General features: G+C 37.1%; 1 protein-coding gene across 1 annotated transcript in view; it reads left to right on the top strand.

Moving 5' to 3' along the window:
- The first annotated feature begins 13,783 nt into the window (after window positions 1-13,783).
- The window catches only part of Tex10 (testis expressed 10), a 43,977-nt gene continuing 33,793 nt past the window's right edge, over window positions 13,784-23,967 (top strand). The window contains exons 1-4 of the mRNA XM_026415052.2: window positions 13,784-13,942; window positions 17,215-17,403; window positions 19,257-19,969; window positions 20,358-20,601. Of these exons, the coding sequence (XP_026270837.1) occupies window positions 17,224-17,403; window positions 19,257-19,969; window positions 20,358-20,601 (1,137 nt within the window). The 5' untranslated portion in view covers window positions 13,784-13,942; window positions 17,215-17,223. The remainder of the gene's footprint in view (window positions 13,943-17,214; window positions 17,404-19,256; window positions 19,970-20,357; window positions 20,602-23,967) is intronic.

Below are 23,967 nucleotides of genomic sequence, written 5' to 3'. Positions count from 1 at the left end.
GATCCTCTAAGTATAGAATCTTGTCATCAGCAAATAGTGCTAATTTGAGTTCTTCTCCTATTTGTATCTCTTTAATTCCTTTTATCTAATTGCTCTGGCTACAGTTTCAAGGACTATGTTGAATAGAAGTGGTGAAAGAGGGCATCCCTGTCTTATTCCAGTTTTTAGAGGGAATGCTTCCAATTTTTCTCCGTTTAGAATGATGTTTGCCTTGGGTTTAGCATAGATAGTTTTTACAATGCTGAGGTATGCTCCTCCTATCCCTAGTTTTTCTAGTGTTTTGAACATGAACGTGTGCTGTATTTTGTCAAATGCTTTCTCTGCATCAATTGATCATATGATTCTTACCTTTAAGTCTATTGATGTGATGGATTATATTTATTGATTTCCATATATTGAACCAACCTTGCATCCCTGGAATGAACCCCACTTGATCATGGTACACTATTCTTTTAATATATTTTTGTATGTGATTTGCCAGAATTTTATTGAGAATTTTTGTATCAATGTTCCTCATGGATATTCGTCTGAAATTTTCTTTCCTTGATGTGTCTCTGCCTGGTTTTGGAATCAGGATGATACTAGCTTCATAGAATGAGTTTGGAAGTGTTCTCTCCTTTTCTATTTCATGAAATAATTTGAGAAGCATTGGAATTAATTATTCTTTGTAAGTCTTGTAGAACTCAGTTGTGAATCTATCTGGTCCAGGCTTTTCTTTGTTGGTAGGCTTTTGATGATGTCTTCTATTTCCTTGCTGGAAATTGATCTGTTTAAATTGTGTATGACTTCTTGACTCAGTTTGGGTTGATCATATGCCTCTAGAAATTTATTAGTGTCTTCGAAGTTTTCTATTTTACTGGAGTATAAATTTTCAAAATAGTTTCTAATTATCTTCTGTATTTCAATATTGTCTGTGGTGATATTTCCTTTTTCATCATGAATTTTAGTAATTTGGATTTTCTTTCTCCTTCTTTTCTTTAGGATGGCTAAGGGTTTGTTGATTTAATTATTTTTTTAAAGAACCAGCTTTTTGTTTTCTCATTTTTAAAAAATATTTATTTTTTAGGTGTAGATGGACACAACACAATGCCTTTATTTTTTTTATGTGGTGCTGAGGATCTAACCCAGTGCCGCTGAGCCACAATCCAAGCCCCTTCTCATTTTTTAAATTGTTTCTTTTATTTCAATTAAAGTGATTTCTGCCCTGATTCTTAATTATTTCCTGTCTTCTACTACTTTGGTGTTGTTTTGTTCTTTCTCTAGGGCTTTGAGATGTAATGTCAGGTTGTTTATTTGTTGACCTTTTCTTCTTCTAATGAATGCAATGAACTTTCCTCTTAGCACTGCCTTCGTAGTACCGCAAAGATTTTGATAAGTTGTACTGGATTTCTCATTGACCTCTAAGAATTTTTTTATCTCCTCCCTGATGTCTTCTGTTATCCATGCATCATCCAATAGCATATTGTATAATCTCCAGGTGTTGAAGTACCTTCTATTTTTTAATTTTATAATTGATTTCTAATTTTAGTCCATTATGGTCAATAGAATTCAGAGTAGTATCTCTCTACTTTTTTGCATTTGCTAAGACTTGCTTTGAGGCATAGCATATGGTCTGTTTTGGAGGAGGATCCATGTGCTGCTGAGAAGAAAGTGTATTCGCTCTTTGATGGATGGAATATTCTATATGTGTCTGTTAAGTCTAAATTATTGTTTTATTGAGTTCTATAGTTCTTTGTTTAGTTTTTTTTTTTTTTTTAGGTGAGTTTCATAGTGATTAAGAGCACTGAATCCAGAACTGGCTTGCTGAGTTCAGACTCTATACGTATAGATTCTTTAGATGCTATCATATGAAGCAAGTGACTTTGTATTGGTTTCGTTTTCTATAAAATGGTGTTAATACTAGAAATCATCTCACAGAGTTGTAATGAAAATTAAAATATATGTAATGTATTTAGAAGAATGGCATGTGTTTGCACACATAATTGCAGTTGAGGTACCCCTCACTTTTCTTCCTGCTATTTTCTTTTTCTTTTCTTTTATTTATTTATTTTTATTGGTTGTTTCAAACATTACAAAGCTCTTGACATATCATATTTCATACATTAGATTCAAGTGGGTTATGAACTCCCATTTTTACCCCAAATACAGATTGCAGAATCACATCGGTTACACATCCACATTTTTACATAATGCCATATTAGTAACTGTTGTATTCTGCTACCTTTCCTATCCTCTACTATCCCCCCTCCCCTCCCCTCCCATCTTCTCTCTCTACCCCATCTACTGTAATTCATTTCTCTCCTTGTTTATTTTCCCATTCCCCTCACAATCTCTTATATGTAATTTTGTATAACAATGAGGGTCTCCTTCCATTTCCATGCAATTTCCCTTTTCTCTCCCTTTCCCTCCCACCTCATGTCTCTGTTTAATGTTAATCTTTTCCTCCTGCTCTTCCTCCCTGCTCTGTTCTGAGTTGCTCTCATTATATCATTTACTTAGTTTTTGTTTGGAAGATCTTTCCAGTGGTGAGAGAGTACATTAAAGTCACCCAGTATTATTGTGTTGTGGTCTGTTTGATTCTTGTAGTTGAGAAGGGTTTGTTTGATATACATAGTTGTCCCATTGTTCGGGGAATAGACATTTATGATTGTTATGTCTTGTTAATGTATGAATCCCTTAAGCAGTATGAAATGTCCTTCTTTATCCCTTTTCACTAGCTTTGGTTTGAAGTCCACTTTATCTGATATAAGGATGGAAACCTCTGCTTCTTTTAAGTGGTGCATGTGAGTGGTACGTTTTTTTCCCACTCTTTCACCTTCAGTGTGTGGATGTCTTTTCCTGTTAGATGAGTCTCTTGAAGGCAGCATATTATGTCTTTTGATTGATGAGTTTAGGCCATTCACATTCAGAGTTATTGAAATATGATTTGTATTCCTGGTCATTTGGGTTTATTTTTGCTTTTAACTTGACTTGGTTTTCCTTTGATTAGTCCTTTAGTATAGTTCCTCCCTTTGCTGATTTTCATTGTTGTTTTCCATTTCCTTCTTGTGGAATTTTTTGCTGAGAATGCTTTGTAGTGCAGGCTTTCTCGCAGTAACTTCTTTTAACTTTTGTTTATCATGAAAGGTTTTTATTTCATCATCAAATATAAAGCTTAATTTTGATGGATATAAGATTTTTGGTTGGCATCCATTTTCTTGCAGAGCTTGATATATGTTGTTCCACGATCTCTTGGTTTTGAGAGTCTGGGTTGAAAAATCTGCTGAGATGCAAATTGGTCTCCCACCATGTGTAATCTGATTCCTCTCTCTTCTGGCCTTTAAGATTCTATCCTTATTCTGTATGCTACACATTTTTATTATAATGTGCCTTGGTGTAGATCTGTTGTAATTTTATATATTTGGTATCCTTTTGTATTTGGTTTTCCAATTCATTCTTCATGTTTTGGAAATTTTCTGATATTATCTCATTGAATTCCTTTGGTTTGAATATCTGTGCCTTCCTCTATCCTTATAAATCTTAGATTTGGTCTTTTGATGCTATCCCATAATTCTTGGATGTTTCTGTTCATTACCATCCTCACTGTGTGGTCAACTTTATTTTCAAGAGTGTGTGTTTTGTCTTCATTATCTGATGTTCTTTCTTCCAAGTGATCTGGTCTGTTAGTTATGCTTTCTATTGAGTTTTTTTTTTTTATTATTTGGTTTATTGTTTCCGTCATTTTTTTTTCAGAGTCTCTATCTCTTTCTTGAAGTAATCTTTTGCTACCTGTATTTACTCCCTCATCTCTTTGTTGGTGTGATCAACAGATGCCTCTATTTGCTCTGTTATCTCTTTGTTGGAGTGATCAATTTTTTCCAGTATTAAGTCATCCTTTAATTTGCAGATCATTTTAATTATGTACATTCTGAACTTCTGCTCTGACATTTCATCAACTGTGCTGTCAATGGATTATGTCTTGGTATCTTGGTTTGTTTGGGACACTTTCTTCCTTCGTTTTTTTTTTTCATGTTGTCTATGGGTCTTCCTTTCTTGCAGTGCAGATCTGAGGTATTACAGTTTTTATCCTATAATCTTGCAGTGTCCATGCAGATTACCTGTACCTCACCTTGGTGTTGGGCTTCCAGCTACTAAACTAAAGGTGGTGGCGGCAATAGTGGTGGTAACTCAAATAGTATTGGGGTGTCTCAAGATGGATGCAACCACTTTCAGAGATGGTGCTAGGCCTGGGCTCCTGAATGGGTTGGTGGGGGCCGTGCTAGGACTGGGCTTAGGTGTTATGCAGTGGGTCAGTGGGGGTGGTTCTGGGCCTGATCTGGGCCTGGGCTCTTGTATGGGCCCACAGGGGTGGTCCTAGGCCTGGACCTGAGTTCTGGTGTGCCTTTTTAAAAATTGAATTATTTTGCCATTTTTTGTATAAGTTCCTTATATATTGTATATAATAATCCCTTCTCTTTCATATGTAGTATTATATTTCCACTAAGTTATTTATTGCCTTTCATCTATGGTTTCTTTTGCTATGCCGTATTTAATTTTAACATTGTGAAATATTTTTTTCTTCAGTGTTTTCTAAGCTTCCTGTTTGTCTGTTTACTTATTTATAGTTTTTGGTACCAGGAATTGAATCGAGGTAATTAACCACTGAGCCACATCCCCAGCCCTTTTTTAATTTTTTTATTTTGAGACAGTGTCTCACTAAGTTACTTAGAGCCTTGCTAAGTCTCTGAGGCTGGCTTTGAACTCTTTGTCCCCTTGCCTCAGCCTTCAGAACCACAGGTGTGTGCCACTGTGCCTGACCTTCCTGTCTTTTTAAAGAAAGTCTCCCCAACTCGCAAATTACACAGTTCTTTCTGATATATTTGCTATTTTATTTGGTGATTTAAATTTTTATAGAGTTGAAGTGCTGATTATTAAGCTATTGACTCTCAGTTTCAAAGCCACTCTTTGGTATTCTGTTTTGTGATGCTGGGTCTGAGATTCCCCAAACCCCCTTCCTGTTTTGCCAGCTGGCTGTGGGGTCCTGCCAATGGGAGACAGGAGAAGGAGAACCCAAGGACACAGAATGAAAAAGGCAGACTCTTGCTGTTTTTTGTTTGCTCCTTGTTCCTGTCAACAACATTGAAGCAATGTGTCTTTACTCAGGGGCAATGTGGTTTTAGAGCAGCAGTTGGTTCCCATTTACAGTTTGTTTAAACTCATGCAGAAGCTGCCAGCCTCTTTGCACCTCTTTAAGAACACCAGCCAGATGGCACCTAACCTGTCCAACACTTCTGACATCTGACCTGCAGCCTAGTGGTCCTCATCTGAAATTGTCTAAATTCTAATAAACCCCACTCCTTCCCTTTGCTAACCTGGCCCAATGGGAAATAGTTGCTTCCTGACGTTATTTCCCTATGATAGCTCAGAATCCTCTGCCTTACTTTTTATTTCTTGAATACCTTCTTAAGTAGGAGAGGAGGGAAAGGGAGAATACTGGAGAATGATTTTAACCAAAATTATATCGTTATATTGTGTGCATGTGTGAACCTGTAACAAATACCATTATAAACAACTATAATGTACCAGTAAATAGAACACCCACTTTCCTCTTTTTTTTTTTTTTTTCTTAGATGAAGTCTTCCTGTATTGCCTAATCTGGTCTTGAATTCCTGGGCTCCAGCAGTCTTCCAAGTAGCTGGACTACAGGCATGTGCCCGATGTCCAGTTAACAATTACATTAACAGTTACATTAAATCCTCTCTTAAGATAACTGGTGCTACTCCTACATTGCTGGTAGGACTGCAAATTGGTGCAGCCAATCTGGAAAGCAGTATGGAGATTCCTTGGAAAACTTGGAATGGAACCACCATTTGACCCAGCTATTCCACTCCTTGGTTTATACCAAAGGACTCAAAAACAGAATACCACAGCCATATCAATGTTTATAGCAGCACAATTCACAGTAGCTAAATGGTGGAAGCAACCCAGCCAGATGCCCTTTAGTAGATGAATGGATAGGGAAACTTTGGTATATATACACAATGGAACATTACTCAGCATTAAAAGAGAATAAAATCATGGCATTTGCAGGTAAATGAATAGAGTTGGAGAATATAATTCTAAGTGAAGTAAGCCAATCCCAAAAAACCAACAGCCAAATATTTTCTTTGATATGAGGATGCTGACTCATAATGGCGATGGATTGGGGGAGAGCATGGAAGGAATGGAGGAACTTTAGATAGGGCAAAGGAGGCATGGGGGTGGGAAAGACTGTGGAATGAGATGGACATCATTACCCTATGTATGAAGACATGAATGGTATGAGAAGACGTTGTAAACAATCAGTGACTTGAAAAAATTGTGGTCTATATGTGTAACATGAAATGAATTGCATTCTGCCATCATGTATAACAAATTAGAATAAATAAACAATTTAATAATAATAATAAAAAAGATAACTGGTGCTGTTTCTATTTCCTGCCTGCCCTTGAATGTCACTGTCGAATTTGTCAATCTTTTCCTTTAGTGTTTTTCATGTTGTGACATGCTTTTGATGTTAGGAATTTTAAAGAGACCAGTTAGTTTTCCTCTCTTTAAATGGCCAATTAGTTGTCCTTTTAGCTTCTATTACCTCCTCTTTTTCCTATAGATTTTGTTTGAAATAGTTTTCTATTTATAAAACTTTAAAGCGTTTGTATAGTTAAACTTATCAATTCATCCCCCATGTTTTTTTCCTTTGATCTAATGCTTTGAAAATTTCTTTTTACCTGGAGGTCAAACAAATAGTCCTGTCTGTTCTTTTTGTGCTTTTGTGCTGATTTAGGTCAGTGGTTTTCAAATTTTTAAAAATTGGAACCCACTATAATATGTGTTTTTTTTTTTTGTCAATGTATGTGCTCATATATGTTCATATAAAATCGAAACAAAAATTTCCCAAAACAATATTCATGGCACATATTTTTATTATTTATAGAAGATTCCTTGAATTTCAGCTCCTTGACAGGGACCATCTGAGTTCTGGCTGCTGGGATTTGAGCAGACTGCTGATTGCAACTTCCAAGAAGTCTCTGCAGATGGAGGAGCCATTCCCTTCTCCTTTCCTTCCTTTTGTTGTTGATTGAAATGTGGGCACTGTGTCTGGAGCTAGAACAGCCATCTTGAAGCCTGAGGTGACAGTGGGACTAGGACAATAAGAAGAAGTAGCCTGAGTATTTGAGAACTTCTTGGGGAAGAGTTAAGTGATGCCTGTCAGGACTGCCTACATCTCAACTTTTATTTGAGAAATTAAATCGTTATTTTGTGTTTTGTTGCTACTCCCAGCCAAACTGAGTTCTCACACAGTTATCTTCTTGGGAGTTTACACCATTTCATAATTGTACTAACAATATGCTAAAGGCTATTGCTTCATAGCCTTACCAACCAGTATGTTGTCAAACTTTGAGATCTTAATAATGTTAAAAGTGAGAAAAAACATCTAACTTTTAATCTGCATTTCTCTTGTTAGGAGTCAGATTGAACATCTTTTTAGTATGTGGAAGGGTTGTTTATATTATTTTTCTATAAACTATGTGGAAATAAATATTATTTGTTGATTTGTTTCTAGGAGTTCTTTGGATCTTAGGAAAATCAATATTTTTACCTGTGATGTGAGGTGCAAACATTTATTCCAAGTGTATCATTTGTTTTTTGACTTTGGTTTTATTGGTAATGCAGAATATTTTTTGAAATTTTAGAAAAAGATTTTAATCAAATTTTAAAAAATTCGTTTCCCCAGCATTTAGAGTTAAGTCATTGCAGAAGTCCAAACTCTTAGGATAAATTATTTATCTTATTTTCTGGGAATTTTATAAATTTGCTTTTGAAATATCTTTGAATGTAATATGTGAAGTATGGACCCAACTTTATCTTTTCTTTAAATGGCTTTCTGTGTAAACTATCTTTATACTATTGATATGAGATTTTGCCTTTATAATTTACTGAATTTGACATTAAGATCTGTTTCTAAAGTTTGTTTTTTGTTCCATTGATGTGTCCATCCATATGCAAAAACCACATTTAATAATTTAATAATTTAATTGAGGTGTTTTAATATGTTTCCACAACTAAGAGTGTTAGTAGTCTTCCATCATTGCTTTCCCATTTCAAGGGTTCTTGCCTATTCTTGCTTGTTTAATTTTTTATAAATAATTTTGATCTTGTGTAGGTCTAGAGAAAAATCCTGTTGATATATTTATTGTGATCTTACTCAATATAACAATCAATTTAGGGAGAATTGACATCTTTAGGATGTTGAATATTTTATTCCAGCCCAAGAAATCTTAGCAGTTTTGATTGCTGTTGCAAATTGGACCTCCTTTTTCATCCTATCATCTAACTGGTTATTGTTCATATATATGAAGACTATTGATTTCTGAATGTTAAATTTATACCATTGTACCCTTTCTGAATTTGGTAATTGGTTATAGCACCTTTTCAGTTGATATTATTTTCCAGTATACAATCATATCCTCAAATGGAGATAATTTCACTTCCTCTTTTCCAATTATTATGTCCTAGGCTGATTTTGTTGTGTAATGGTGATTGTACTTTTTGGTCTGGCTGGTCTCCCTCCTACCTGTCTTTTTTCCCCAGGACTGGATTGGCAGGTTTCTGGTCATTTTGTGTGTTGCCCAATTCCTTCTTAATAGATTTCTTTTCATTTAAAGTCAGAACTGGTTTCCTGTTACTTTAAGAAACTGAATAAGCTGGGTGCAGTGGTGCAGTGGTTCCTCTAATCCCAGCAACTTGGGAGCCTGAGGCACTAGGATCCTGAGTCCAAAGCTAGCCTCAACAATTTAGTGAGACCCCGAGCAATTTAGTGAGACCTTATCTCAAAATAAAAAAACATTAAAAAGTGGCGGGGGCTGGGGATGTGGCTCATTAGTTTAGCGCCCCTGGGTTCAATCCCTTGTACCAAACAAACAAACAAACAAAAGAAACCAGAATAGAAGCTCATTTTTCACAAATATGGTCCAATAATACATCAGCAACTTGTCATTTATTGAGGGCCTACTCTGTACCAGGCAGTATGCTAGTAATTTGCATACTGTGTGTATCAGATCAATCATGTGCTTTGAATTTTTGTCACTGGTTATAGCATTAAATTTGAACCAGTCCTTTTCAGCTTTCTCCAAGGAGACTCTTTTTGTGTTAGCAGGTGCTCTAAAATATGAGTCAGTTTAATATATTTATGCTTTTATTGTTCACTTTGACATTATAAAATAAATTTTATTAGGTTAGTAGCATTTCAATTTTTTTTTTAAGCAGTGATATTTTATTCCCAAAGCAAATGTTAACTTGGAGCCTAGCACAGAAAACATTCTTAAAGAGAAGCTGTAAAGGTTAGGTAGATTGTGTGGGAGTGACCTAATCTAGAATTTTCTGAAGCTTCTAAGCATAGACAAAAGAAAAAATGGTGTTCAGATAATGAATCATAGAGATGAATAGACACAGATCTTGGTGACTGTTATGGGTTGAATTGTGTCCAAATGAGATATGTTGAAGGTCTAATTTCCAGTACCTCAGAACGCGTAACCTTATTTGAAAATAAGATTTTGACAGAGGTGATTTAAAATGAGATATTTTTAAAAGTTAAAATGAGATTATTAGGGTATAATTAATCCAATATGACTGATGTTTCTTATAAAAAGGGGAAACATAGACACAGAAAAAATATGATGTGAAGACACAGAACAGTATCTGTGAGGAACATATAAGGCTGCCAGAAGCAAGGGAAAGAGGCAAGGGACAGATCTGCCCTGCAAAGAACCAACCCTGTTAATGCCTTTGAAACCAGAGTTATGAGACAAAACTGGATTCTCTGCTTCTGCTTCAGATGGGGTCTGTGTAAGGCTGCAGGCCTCTGAAGATGAGAAGTGTTGCAACTCTTAATGGTGGGCCCTGTCCTCCAGTGTTGAAGCAGACCCCAGCAGCTCACCATCAATCCTTTTTTTAGGGTTCAGGGTCTTGTGAATTTGAAGAATAAACTCCACAGACCAGGAGGAGTGTGTAACAATAGAATTTATTGAAGAACAGAAACAGAAATAGAACTCTTGCAGTGCAAGAGTGAACACAACAGGGCATTTCCTCCATCCCAGCATGCTAGTCTAGGGGTATATATAGCACATGGTTCACTGCTATTGGTCCAAATTTATGCTAATTAGGGGTTGGAAATGACTAATGCTATTGGTCAGTTCTTGAATCCCAACTTCTATGTAGATCTGGTCCAGATTCCATTTCCTCATGACAGATCTAGAAGCAGTGGGTATCCCCACTGTGTGCAGACCAGGCTGCTACAGGGTATTGGATCTGCTTGCCTCAACTCACCCCAATGCTAGCTTGTTGTGCTTCAGGACCACCATGCCTGTGTGGCAGGCTCCACCTGGCCATAGGCTGCACTCTAACCTACCCAGGCTGCCCTTGGCCCCTCCACCCCTTCTCTGCAGCTTCTGGGCAGGGACCAGTAGGCCAACTGCATACCTTGGCACTCAGACAGCCATGTCACCTTGATTTCAGAATCCTAAGGTGTCCAGAGCTCAGCCAATAAATTTCTATTTAAACCACAGTTTTGGGTGGGGTGTGTGGGTATGTGTGGGTGTGTTTAATATTAGTTTTAGGAAGCTAATACAGTAGCTTATGTGGCCAACTGAACAGAGTTTGGGGAGTAGAATGTCCTATACATTCCAAAATGTATGTTCATTATAATTAATATTTTTTGACATGGGTCAAGAAGGTTGATTAATAATATTCTTATTAGTTATTGAAGGTTTCTAAGCATCAATCCTTCTAATTGTTGAGTTCATCACTTACAGTTAGGAAAATCCTGTCTTTATGTACATATTTTTCATATATTAAATTAGAGATAGTACAGGCATGCTTGCGGCCCGGGTTCGATCCTCAGCACCACATAGAAACAAAGATGTTGTGTCTGCCGAAAACTAAAAAATAAATATTAAAAAAAAATTCTCTCTCTCTCTCTCTCTCTCTCTTTAAAAAAAAAAATAAAAAAAAAATAAATTAGAGATAGTAAACTGGAAACCTGTTCTTAAGTATTTTGTTTCACACACAATTTTACAAATCAGGGTAAAAATGTACTTGCTCACCAATATTTAAAGATAAGATTTGTTATAAACATTTGTGGATTTCTAATTTTGCTTGAAAATGAAAAGATTTGCTTTCCTTCTTGGTGGAGTTGGCTGTTGCTGAAGACTGGCTGCTTTCTTTAGCTACACTATGAGAACCTCCATTAGCTCCACAACCACTAGACCCATTTTCTGTCTGTAACTTCTGTCCTGCGGCAAAGTAGGACAAGGATAAGAGCTACTGTTGCTAAGTGCCATTATGTGTCAGTGCTCTCTAGACATTTATTCAACAAATATTTATTGAGGGCCTACTATAGCCAAGCTCTGCTCTAGATATTTGGAATATACCAGGTAACAAAACAGATAAAGATCCCAATGGAGGGCTGGGGTTGTGGCTCAGTGGTAGAGCGCTTTCCTATCATGTGCGAGGCCCTGGGTTTGATCCTCAGCACCAAATAAAAATAAATAAAATAAAGGTATTGTGTCCAACTACAACTAAAAAGTAAATATTTAAAAAATCTCAATGGAGTTACATTCTTCTTGTTTTTTTTTTTTTTTTTTTTTGGCACTAGGAATTGAATCCTGGGGCACTTAATCACTGAGCCACATCCCCAGTTCTTTTTGCATTTAATTTAGAGACAGAATCTCACCGAATTGCTTAGGGTCTCATTAAGTTGATGAGGCTGGCTTTGAACTCATGATCCTCCTGCCTCAGCCTCCCAAGGCGCTGGGATTACAGTCATGCACCATTGTACCCCGCAGAGTTTACATTCTAGTGCTGGATGGAGAAACAAATCAACTAATAAATGCAAATCACATAGTATGTTAGAACTTCATAAGTTCTAACAAAAAAATTTTAAAAAGTAGAGCAAGGAAGGAGAGTTGCAAGTTCTAGGACAAGGTAGGCCATGATTCTAAATGGGGTGATTAAGATAGGCCTGTCTGAGGAGCTACTTGAGCAGGCAAAAGAAGGGAGTAAGCCATGTGGATTTATTAAAGAATATTTCAGGCAGAGGTAAATGCTTAAGAAAAGGTCTAACAGCTGGGTTGGGGATTTAGCTCGTAGAACACTTGCCTAGCATGCATTTTGCTCTGGGTTTCATCCCCAGCATGGCAAAAAAAAGAAGTCTATAGGCAGGTAGATGCATATCTCATGTCTTTGAGCAAGGCAAACAAATGTAGCTGGAGCACAATGAAAAAGAGGAGTGAGAGGAAGATTACCAAGAGATTAAGGGCCTGTGTTAGAATGTGACAGACCGTCAGGCCATCATGACTCTGGCTTTTATATCTAATGAAATGGAGCACCACTGAAAGGTTTTAAGCAAAAGAGTGATCTGATCTCATTTAGACTTTAAATAATCACATAGCTGCTGTGATAATACTAGACCTTAGCCAGGAAAGGGGCAATGGTGGCAGTAGAGAAACTTTTTCTCAGGCTTTTTGTGCTGGTCAGGAGATCATGGGGACATGAAAGCAACATTAGAGTAGGTAAATTGGGGAAGATGTATTTGAAGATAGTCAATAGAATCTCCTGATGGATTAGATGACAGATTCGAAAGAATAAGTCAGGCCCAAATCCCAAAGGTTTTAGCATGAGTAACTGGCAGGATGGAGTTGCTATTTGACAAGAAGAAGCTGTGGGAGGAGCAGATTTCAGGGGGGACACCAGCAGTTCGGTTTTGGACATTGGATATCTGAAAGAAATATTGAATAGATTGTTACAATTCTGGAGTTCAGGGGATGTGTCTGGCTTGCAATACACCTTTCCTCTTCTGATCCAGTCTCATAGTTTTTAGAAGTCACATATAATGCTGATGACTCCCAAATATTTATGTTTAAGATGATTCAAGGAAGATTGTGGTGGTGTGGCTGTGTTGTCAGCAAAAGGTGGGGTGGACCCCCCGGGACTGCCTCTTTACCTGTTGGTTGTAGGCCTCCCAGGTTCAGATGTCATTGCTTTATCCCTACTTAGTGTGTGGAGGCTCACTATGAGAGCAAGACTTTATTAATTCATATCTGGTAAGCTGTAGAGACAAATTTAAATCAGGGTCTACACTCCATATCTGGAGCTCTTTCTTCCATGCCACCATACGAGGCTTTCGAAAGACTGCCTTTCAAAGGTTCTTTCCTCTTCCCTTCTCAACTCCTTTAACTTTTCTGGGCCCACTTAATTTGAGTAGTAAGAATTATATTCTGAGAAATACTTAACTAGGGAAAATACCAAGTCTTCCAGGCTCTATTTGCTAGATGTATTCTGCTTTCCTTTCATTAATTCTTCAGTGTTCTACCTCAACCTAGGTTAATGTCCCTAGATGTTCTATCCTTGCTGTCTCAAAGTTTAGCTTTCTCAGTTCAGTCCAACTTATACTCTCTGCAGGCAGTTCCAGGTCTGAACAGCCGTGGTCTAGAGCAGGAGAACAAGCTTGCTACCAACCAGCTGCAACCTGGGCGGCAACCTGGGAGACGAAGGCTCGGGAAGTTCCTGTCTGGACGCACAGGCCAGCTTTGGCCCCAGGTCCCAGACTCCACGCGTTCCCATCCCGGGCGAGCTAGGGGCTTCCGGCGTGGCCCCCTCCCCCTGGGGGCGTGGCCTGCTGCTCCGGCCCCCGCCTCCTGGGCTGCGCGCGGCTGCGGGCCGGGGTCACGTGAGCGCGGCGGGGCGGGGGAGGGGCCCTGATTTCCGGGCGGCGGAAGGAGACGCGGCCGCGTGAGGACGAGGCGATTTGAAAACACGCTCTGGGAGTGAGAGGCTGAGGCCGGCGGCGCACGCTGTCGCCCCGTGGGCTAGTGCTCGCACGTTCTCCCCTTCGGCATCTGCTCGCCGGTCTCGGCCGCACCCTCAGGTGAGCGGCCGCCGCCCGTCGGATTGGGCCTTCTCGGGGCGCGGGACGTCGCGTGGGACCGTCGCCCCCGGTCGGCGCGCGGCCCAGGCGGTAGGGCGGACGGTGGTGGCGTGCGCCCCTTCTGGGTCTTCGGGGTTCCGAGCGGACTGTGCGGGGGCGGGGCGCCCACCGTGTCGGAGGCGCCTCGAGTGACTGGGCGGGTTCGCGTGGTTTCGGGGCTGGGAGAGTTTTAGGCCAGTGTGGGGCTCGGGTGCCCCTTTCCCGGCCGTGGCTCCGACCGGAGTCCTCGGGAGCAGAAGTAGTTCCCTAAGACCCTTGGGGGTCTTCACTCCTGGGGTGCAGGACCGAAAAGGGGTGGGGTGTCCAGTCCCCTAATTGACACTCTCGTCTTTGGGCGAGGGGATTTAAGCAAGCGGTCGGTTCCGAGCTGAACCAGACCAGCAGTGCTTTGGAATCGCCCCTACCTGGGGCGCTTGCTTTTTGGGAAAGCTGGTGTCTTTGGCCCCTCAGTGCGGTTTCGAGAGGAATTTATCAAAGCTGCGTACCTTGTGCTTGCTCTCCTTAATTTGGGGGTGGGGGCGGGGAAGCAGTTGAAAATGAGGAAGGGTAATGAGGTTGATGACAGACTAACAGGTTGAAATTCCGTTCAGTTGAAATCCTGATACGCCAGGGTTAGTAAAGCCCTGCAGTAGGAATATGTGAAATTCACTTTTAAAACCGATTGGGGCTCACATACAGAGGAGGACCAGCGGTATGATATAGGAGGTCTGTCCCTGAAGCTAGAGTTGCTGCCCTCTACTCAAAATCAACTACTGTAAAAGTGACTTTGAGCAATTTGATTTGCAGGCTGCGAGAATCTTTTAAATGAAAATAATAACAATAACAGTTGCTACTAGAAGTTTTAAAGTTCCTGGTAAACTTTCCTAGATCAAAAAGCCAATGTGGCAGTTAGCCCCCATAATCTTCCTGATGGAGGGGAAACCTTGAATTGATAAGAAATGATGGATAATATGGCATAAACTTTACAATTGATTGCATGTTGGAGAACCAGGTATTTAAATGATTAAAGAGAGTTCAGAAGACTTGGGGGGCGGAGAACAGGCACAGGTTAATTTGTCTCATTGTACTGTACCATTTACTTTGATCTCTAGTTCCAGCTTACGGTAAATTGTAGGAAAAGCTCACAAAGTATACTCGCTTAATTAATAAAAGCTGTTTTTTTTTTAATATTAAAAGAGGTCACATGAGTATCAGGGCTTTCTTTTTAGAACCATAATTTCTTAATCCCTCTTCCCCCCAACTGGGATAACTAGAGTGGTGGGTGGAATGAAAACTTTCATTTGGGGTAAATGAACTAAGGCAAGCCATTTTTCCACACAGACTTCAATCCGTATTTTAATTCCAGTATGTATAACTTAAAACTGATTTTCAGTGCTCAGTCCTAATGAATCCCTCGCCAGGACTGACTTGCTCATCTTTCTGAAACACATGGTTAAATGGGTTTGGAACTACCTTCTTTGCATGGTTTTGAACTGATAGAATGTGTATGTGATACTGTGCTTGGCATGTACTTACCGGTCCTAAGACTTCAAGAACACATGTATGTGTTAGCGTCGGTATTTAGTGATGTGCAAGGCACAGTTCTGAGTGTTTTACAAGCATGAACTCATTATTTACTCCATCTCATAACAACCATATGAAGTAGGTATTATTATTATCATCTTGTAGGTTAAACTGAGCCACAGTGTGTAAGAACAGCTAAAAAAGGTGGCAGAATTTGGATAAGCATCAGTCTAATTTTAGAATTAGCTTTATTTATTTATTTTGAGATGGGATTTTGCTATACTTGTCCAGGCTATACTTTAACTTCTAGGCTTAAAACAATCCTCCTGCCTCGTCCTCCTGAGCATCTGGGACTACCGAGTTGGCTTTAAAATAAAATTAACTTTTAATGTATTGTCATATCCTAGCTAATGAAGATATATGGTAGTAAAATGCTGTAGTCAAGTGAATTTAGATATGTAATAGCTGATTGACTTCTGAACTTCTTGAATTAAGGCTAGAACTTTAGCTGCTTAGTCTTGGCCCAGAATTTTTTAATTTTTTTTTTTTAGTTGCAGGTGAACCCAATATCTTTATATTATTTATCTTTTGTGTGGGTACTGAGGATTGAACCCAGTGCTAGGCAAGCACTCTACCACTGAGTTACAATCCCAGTCCCATTTTATTAATCTTGAAATACTGCAGACTTTATTTTTTTTTCTCTCTCTAATGCTGTGACTTCATAGATAGGCATAGGATAATTATGGAGACTGGAGAAGTTTTATTTCAGAAATATTTATCTACTCAATTGGATGTACAGTGGAAGGCAGAATTCATTATTTTTGAGGCATGTGGAAAATGTATCAAAAAGAGTTGAGCTGATTCCAGAAAAAGTAGGCTGTTTTTTAGAAGTTAGCTTGTGGGAAGATAAAGCTGGAGAGAGTGGTTAGGGCTCCATTAGGAGGGTCATAATATGTCATGGTAAGGAAGTTTTACTCTTTGTGAGTATAAAGAACTGCAGTCTCCTGAGTCTTGGTCAGATCTATCTAGAAAGAGTTGTCTGGTGACTGTGGCCAGAGGACTAAATACTAGACATTAGAGACAAAGCAAGAATACCACTGAGGAAGCTGTTGAATAATAGTCAAGGGTAAAAAATATAGGACTTCTTTAAAGTAGTGGCCTGGGAATGGGTAGGAGGCACAGATCAATGATTTTGTAAGTAGAAAGATTTGAACATATGTTCAAACAATATAGTGGTGGATGAGGAGGAGGTGGTACAAGGTGTCATGGTTATGCTTGAGTTATTTATTATGATAGTGGTCTAGCTAGTCTTTGTTCCTTATCCCTCTGTAACATTGTATTTCCATTTTTGTTGCTTTTTATCTTTTCTTTTGTGGGAGATACAGGGTTTCTATTTATCTAGTCTGAACTTGTCTGATATTTAAGATGCTAGTTTCTTCACCTAGCCTATACTAGGTTTATCCCCTACTCTTGGTCTTTACCTCCCACCCAAACAAAAAATTTGCAAAGCTAGTGACAAAGTTGTTGCCTTATCATTAATGGCTCTGATAGCATTTCTTGACTAAACTGATTTTTTTTTTTTGCACTTCTTGAAAGTATTTCCCATTTAATATTTTGATCCTCTGGCATAGTCACTGTTGGCCTTAATTCTTTTTATGTTTGAAATGTTAGAGTAATGTAAATGTTGGATTTAATTGTTTTTGATATAGTACTCAAGAATGACCAAAAAAAGGAAACGCCAAGATGATTTCCAAAAAGTAAAACTGAAAGTTGGTAAAAAGAAGCCCAAGTTAGAAAATGCTACTGCTACAAACTTTAAAACAAAGACTATACATCTGCCTGAGCAACTTAAAGAGGATGGAACACTTCCAACAAACAATAGAAAATTAAACATAAAGGTAAGTCATAAATCTCATTTAGATAAAATAAGGTTTTCTTTGAAATCACGTAGAATGTTTTTGTAAAAAGTTGCTTAAACTCTTAGACGAAATGATTTGCCTAGGGTCAGAGTTTATTGATAGATGATATTTAGGGTTCATCTGTTATCCATATCTGATCTTGGAACTGCATCTTTTTTACCTCTTACATAAAAGTTTGCTGAACTAAATGATAGTGGTTTTCCTCTAGTATACTTATTTGATAATATATTTCATCTGAAGGTAATTCTTAAGTTTTAACTTTTTGTTTGATGTATCATGTTTGTGATGAAAAGTTTTCCATCTGTTTTTATAGCTCCTTAAGATTCTGTTGCATTCCTATTTTTTAAAAAATAGTTTTTTAGTTGTTGATAGACCTTTATTTATATGTGGTGCTGAGAATCCAATCCAGTACCTCACACATGCCAGGCAAGTGTGCTACCACACTTTTGTTCAGCTACGAGCTGAAAAAATTTCTCAATTTTTCCCTTTGTTAAGTGCCCCAGCCCCAGCCCCAGCCCCCTGTCACATTTATTTTTGAACCTATGTAGCCCATAGTTTGTTATAGGTTCATAGTACAGATCGAATATTCCTTATCAAATTCTTGGAACCAGAAGTGTTTTGTATTTCAGATTGTTTTTGTATTTTGTATATTTGCATATGCATTGTGAGATACCTTAGGGATGGAACTCAAGTCTACATTTTATTTTATACACGTAGTCTGAAAGTAATTTTATACAATAATTTTAGTATGCACATGTTTTGACTGACAAATCACTGGAGGTCAGGTAAAGAATTTTCCACTTGTGTTGTGGCACTCAAAAGTTTTGGATATTGGAACATAATGGGTTTTAGATTTTTAGATTAGGGAACTCTAGTTTATAAATGCTTAAAGTCAAAGTTTGAGCAGAAGTTTTGTTTAAAAATTTGAATAGCTTTATTGAGATATAGTTTATACATAATGAAAGTCACCCATTTAAAGTAAGCAATTCAGTGATTTTTAATATATTTTACCAAGTTATCCTTTGGAGTCACTCCCCATTCCTTTTTCCTGGCCCTAGGCAATCACTAATATTTCTGAAGATTTTTCTTTTTGTTATTAGTCTTTCACTTAGCATATTTTTGAGGTTCATCCATGTTATAGCTTGGATCAGAAAAGTACTTTATATCCTTGAATAGTGTTCCTTTGTATGATTGTCATATTTTGTTAATCACTTATGGACATTTGATTTATTTTCACTTTTTGGCTCTTAAGAGTAATGCTGTTATGAATATTTGTGTACAGGTCTTTGTGAGGACATGTTTTCTAATTTTGCTTTTTGAAGCTCTCGAGGTTAAATAATAATGTATTTGAAGTTATTTTTTCAATTGTTATATGAAACATTCTGTGAATAAAATTCTCAAGTAGTATCCTCTGAATAAAATACATATACACACTTGTAAAAGACCTCGAACTTGTAAAAGAACATTTAAAATAGGCAGGAAAAGGCCTGTTAAATTAGAAGTACATAAATGCACTCACCATAATGTTTGGTACATAATAGGTTTGTTATAAATGATGGTGTTGATTGCTATCACTTTAAATTATAGTGTCTGAGCCTGTATGCAGTTTAATGTCAAAAAAAATTCTAACTGAAAATCATGTAACTTTTTTAAGCTAAAAATATTTTGAAGGCAAAACTTATGATTTTAATCAAAATTTAATAGCATTTAAAATACTTATTGATGCAGTTTGTATAAGGAGCATCAGTTAATTAGCATAGTTTGCATGTTTAGTTGAAAATGATATAATGTATAGATTTGTATAAACCTAAAAACTTTATATTTGTTTGTAGGATTTGCTGTCACAGATGCATCACTACAATGCTGGGGTTAAACAAAGTGCTCTTCTTGGACTTAAAGACCTTTTGTCTCAATACCCATTTATAATTGATGCACACCTTTCAAACATATTAAGTGAAGTGACTGCTGTGTTTACAGATAAAGATGCTAATGTACGATTAGCAGCAGTTCAACTTCTTCAATTCCTGGCCCCCAAAATACGAGCTGAACAAATTTCTCCATTTTTTCCTTTGGTAAGTGCCCATCTCTCTAGTGCCATGACTCACATTACTGAAGGAATTCAGGAGGACTCTCTGAAAGTTTTGGACATTCTGCTGGAACAGTACCCAGCTCTAATTACTGGCCGTAGCAGTATATTGCTTAAGAATTTTGTAGAACTTATTTCTCATCAGCAGCTGTCCAAAGGACTGGTAAATAGAGACAGATCCCAGTCTTGGATACTTTCTGTAAATCCTAATCGGAGACTCACTTCTCAGCAGTGGAGGCTGAAAGTCTTAGTGAGACTCAGTAAATTCCTTCAGGCCTTGGCAGATGGATCCAGTAGGTTGAGAGAAAGTGAAGGACTTCAGGAACAAAAAGAAAATCCCCATGCCACTAGCAACTCCATTTTTATCAACTGGAAGGAACATGCCAACGACCATCAACACATCCAGGTTTATGAAAATGGGGGTTCACAGCCAAATGTCAGTTCACAGTTCAGGCTACGGTAAGAAGGATTTCAGTTATGTCCACGCTCAGTTTTCCTATATTGAATTCTAACTGCTGACCATTGATGGCTAATGGTGGAAGACATGCAGTTGTCTTTCATAGTTTTCATGTAGTTACTCATGATTTGATTTGATGACTCCTGATGGGAGGATTTATTTGAAAGTATGTTTGTTTATTCATTTCTAGAAAAGCCTAACGAGAAGTAAAACTTGATGATCTCTGTTGGCTTTGTCATCTTAGAATTTCATTTTTCTTAGTAGTCTTAATGTAATTATCAGTTCATGGTGCTTCATTTTACTGGTAGTTTATATTTAAGATTTAAATTGAGTAAGGGATAATGCATCTTTTAATCAATTTTTTTTTAAATTTTATTCTTTCCTTACAAGGTTTTTTGTTGGAGGACTAGGAGCTGTGGATGAAGGACTATCATCTACTGAAAACCTGAAAGGATTTATAGAGATAATAATTCCATTGTTAATTGAATGCTGGGTTGAAGCTGTGCCTCCACAACTAGCTGCTTCTGTTGGAAGTGGTTTCGAGCGAGAACCGCTACAGGTTATGCAGCAAGTCCTTAATATTATTTCTCTTCTGTGGAAACTCTCTAAACAACATGATGAAACACATAAATTGGTAAGAACTAATGGTTTTTTTACTTTATTAGTAAAGCCTTTTATTGTAAATAGGAAACTTAGAAATCAGTTTATTATATGAATTGATTGTGCATTTTCCCAAAAAATACTCAAGAGTTTTAAGTGTGAACTTCAAAAAAATGAAAATAGTTTTGTGAGGTTATTACCTATGAATATATGTAGTTTTTTAGTGAGATGTTTTACAAATTTGCTGGATTCCATTTGATTTTATTAAATATAATTCATAGCAGTGTAAAATGTTTAAGGTGGATTATTATTTATTTTTATTTTTTAGTTGTAGATGGACACAATATCTTTAGTTTATTTATTTATTCTTATGTGGTGCTGAGGATCAAACCCAGGGTCTTGCACATGCGAGGTGAGTGCTCTACCGCTGAGCCATAACCCCAGCCTCTAAGATGGATTAATTATTTAGGCTCATTTTAGTCTCTGACGATCTTTGTAGGATTAAAAAAGTGCAAGTAAAATTATTTAGTAATGGCTTCTAGTTGTGTCATGTTGCTTAAGTTAGCAGAAAAGACCAAACTGAGACCTTATTGTGAATGTAGTATATGGTGTGTATGCTAATCCTTTGCTATGCAAGAAAGGAAGAATAATCTATGAAATTAAGTTGGTGCTAAATCAATATGCCAACACACTTAAAAGGGCAGCTATAAAAGAATTTCTGCAAGAACTTTTGACTAGACAGATGTAAATCCTTATAATTGTCTATGAACACATAAAACAGAGAAGGAGGTCTTCTTTGTTCTGATTTTTAAATTTCAATCTAAAGTAGTAGTATAAGGTAATTTTTGAAAAACATTATGGTGTTCTAATTTTTAAATTTCAACCTGAAGTAGTAATATTTGATAAATTTGAAAAGCATTATGGAATTGTACTAAGGTAGGTTGAGCATGTTCTAGCACTGTTATCACCTATCTGTAGGGATGGTGTTTAAATTGCTTTTTCCAATAGGCATTTTATTGATTTAAATTTTGAGTCTTTCTGTCTTTATTGACACATTGAAAAAATTAATCATGATTAGAGGTGTAGTATATGATATTGAGAAAGCAAAACTTGCTTTCTCTATGGCAGTTCATTTTTGATGTAGGCTCATGATATAATAATGTATACAGTTCTTTAGAAAAGTATGTATTATCTGCATTCTTGAATGGATCTACTGTCCCTGACTTAGGATGGTTCAGCCGAAAATTTTTCTACTTTAGAATGATGCAAAAAAGCTTGCCTGTACAACTGTATTCTGTTTTTTTACTTCAGTATAGTCTTGAGTAAGTTACAGGAGATATTCAACACTTTATTGTAAAGTAGGCTTATGTTAGATAATAATTGCCCTTACGTAGGCTAATGTAAGTAATTGTATCACTGATTAACTCCTTAAGTCCCATGTTTTCAATTCTGCAGCTGAATCAACAAAATTGACATAGATGCATTAAAATACCTTGGAAATCATAACCTATAGCTTATATCCTTTATTGTTTTTTTTTTTTTTGAGAGAGAATTTTTTTTTAATATTTATTTTTCAGTTCTTGGCAGACACAACATCTTTGTTGGTATGTGGTGCTGAGGATCGAACCCGGGCTGCACGCATGCCAGGCGATCGCGCTACCGCTTGAGCCACATCCCCAGCCCCCTTTATTGTGATTCAGACTGAAAATACAAATTGTCTTATAAGTTGGGCACTGGGACAATACTTTTGCATATATAAACCATTCTAAAAACAGGACTTTGGGTAAATATTATATCTCTGATGTTGGACAAGATGAGTTAAGATAACTTAGGCAAAATTATGATATTTGGTAGGTTAGGTGTATTAAATGCAATTTTGGGGTCGGGGTTTACCAGGGATTGAGTGCAGAGACACTCAACCACTGAGTCATACCCCTGGTCCTATTTTGTATTTTATTTAGAGATGGGGTCTCAGTGAGTTGCTTAGCACCTCGTAATTGCTAAGGCTGGCTTTGAACACTCTATCCTCCTGTCTCAGCCTCCTGAGCTGCTGGGATTACAGACAGGTGTTGTAATTTATTTGTATTTTAATGTTGGTTTACTTGCTACTTTTTATTTATGTGATCCATTATTGTACCCTTTTCTTGTGAGAATTAGAACAGGCATGAGCCATCATTCCCAGCTTAAATGCATTTTTGACTTAGGGTATTTTCCACTAAAAATGGGCTTATTAGGACATAATCCTGTATGTCAGAAGCTGTATTTGCACTTGAAAGGCCAAGAAAAAATGAAAGTAATGATATTTTAACATGGATTTTGAATACTGGTCTTTCCTTCTATTTTAGAGAGCTGAGAAATAAAAATTCCAGAATTCCTTGGTATCTGGTTATATGTGATTCACCAATAAACATTTGTTATTGCTTTAGTAGTAGTGATTATATTTAGGTAAAATAGTAAGCCCAAAATGCAGAACATGCAAATTAATTAATTGGTGCTAGTTTTGGGTCATCTGCTACCAGTCAAATGACAAAGGTTCTAAATATTGCTTTAGTTTTATGGATATTTAAAATATTATACCGTAGAACTATTTTTTATTATAACATGGCTAGATTTATTAGTGTTTTTTAAACATGGCATACTAAGCATAAAAGATTATGGACTTTTGAAGACCAGAATGCTAATTTGATTTATTTACATAGATTTGGGATGGAGGAGTAATTCAGATAGGATAGTATATATCTTTGCAGTATTAAGGATCAAACCTAGGGCCTCACACCATACTAGGCAAAGCACTTTACCACTGAATTGCATTCCTAGCTCAGGACTAATATTTGAAAGCATCTATTTCTAATTTACTTTGGGAGATTTATTGTGCCAAATTCTAATAACTTGATGAGAACTATTGTCTTAGAGATAAAGTATAAAAGTGTATGTTAGCTGTGCTGAGTGACATTGAATGGCTTTTTTTTTTTGGCATTCCTACTCTTAACTCCCATCTCTCATTCACCTTTATTTGTAGGCTTACTTAAGACATTGAATAACCTTTCTAACAGCTTCACTTTTAGGAGGAATCAAATGGCATTCCTTAGCCTTTTAATGGAAGTCACAGATGGCAGACTGAATGGTAATTTTTTTTCTCTCAGAAAGTCTATAGGTTTTTCTGTTGACAAATTGGCATCTGGGTTAGGGTACCATCTTAGGTGCTGTTTAATGCATTTAATTTTGATAGTATCTGCATCACAGTTGATTTAATTTGTATTCAAGTAGGTTTTTTTTTTTAAATCTTTTTTAGCAGTTTGAAACTGATTCTTGTTTTGAAAAGAAATCTCAAGGTACGTTGAACTTACAAGCAGTGTTTGGATACTCTGATCCTTACTGAGGTAGCTTATTTCTGATAATA

The sequence above is a fragment of the Urocitellus parryii genome, chromosome 4 (genome assembly GCF_045843805.1).
Source record: "Urocitellus parryii isolate mUroPar1 chromosome 4, mUroPar1.hap1, whole genome shotgun sequence".
NCBI classification, from domain to species: domain Eukaryota; kingdom Metazoa; phylum Chordata; class Mammalia; order Rodentia; family Sciuridae; genus Urocitellus; species Urocitellus parryii.
This window is presented reverse-complemented; position numbering and strand designations above follow the sequence as displayed.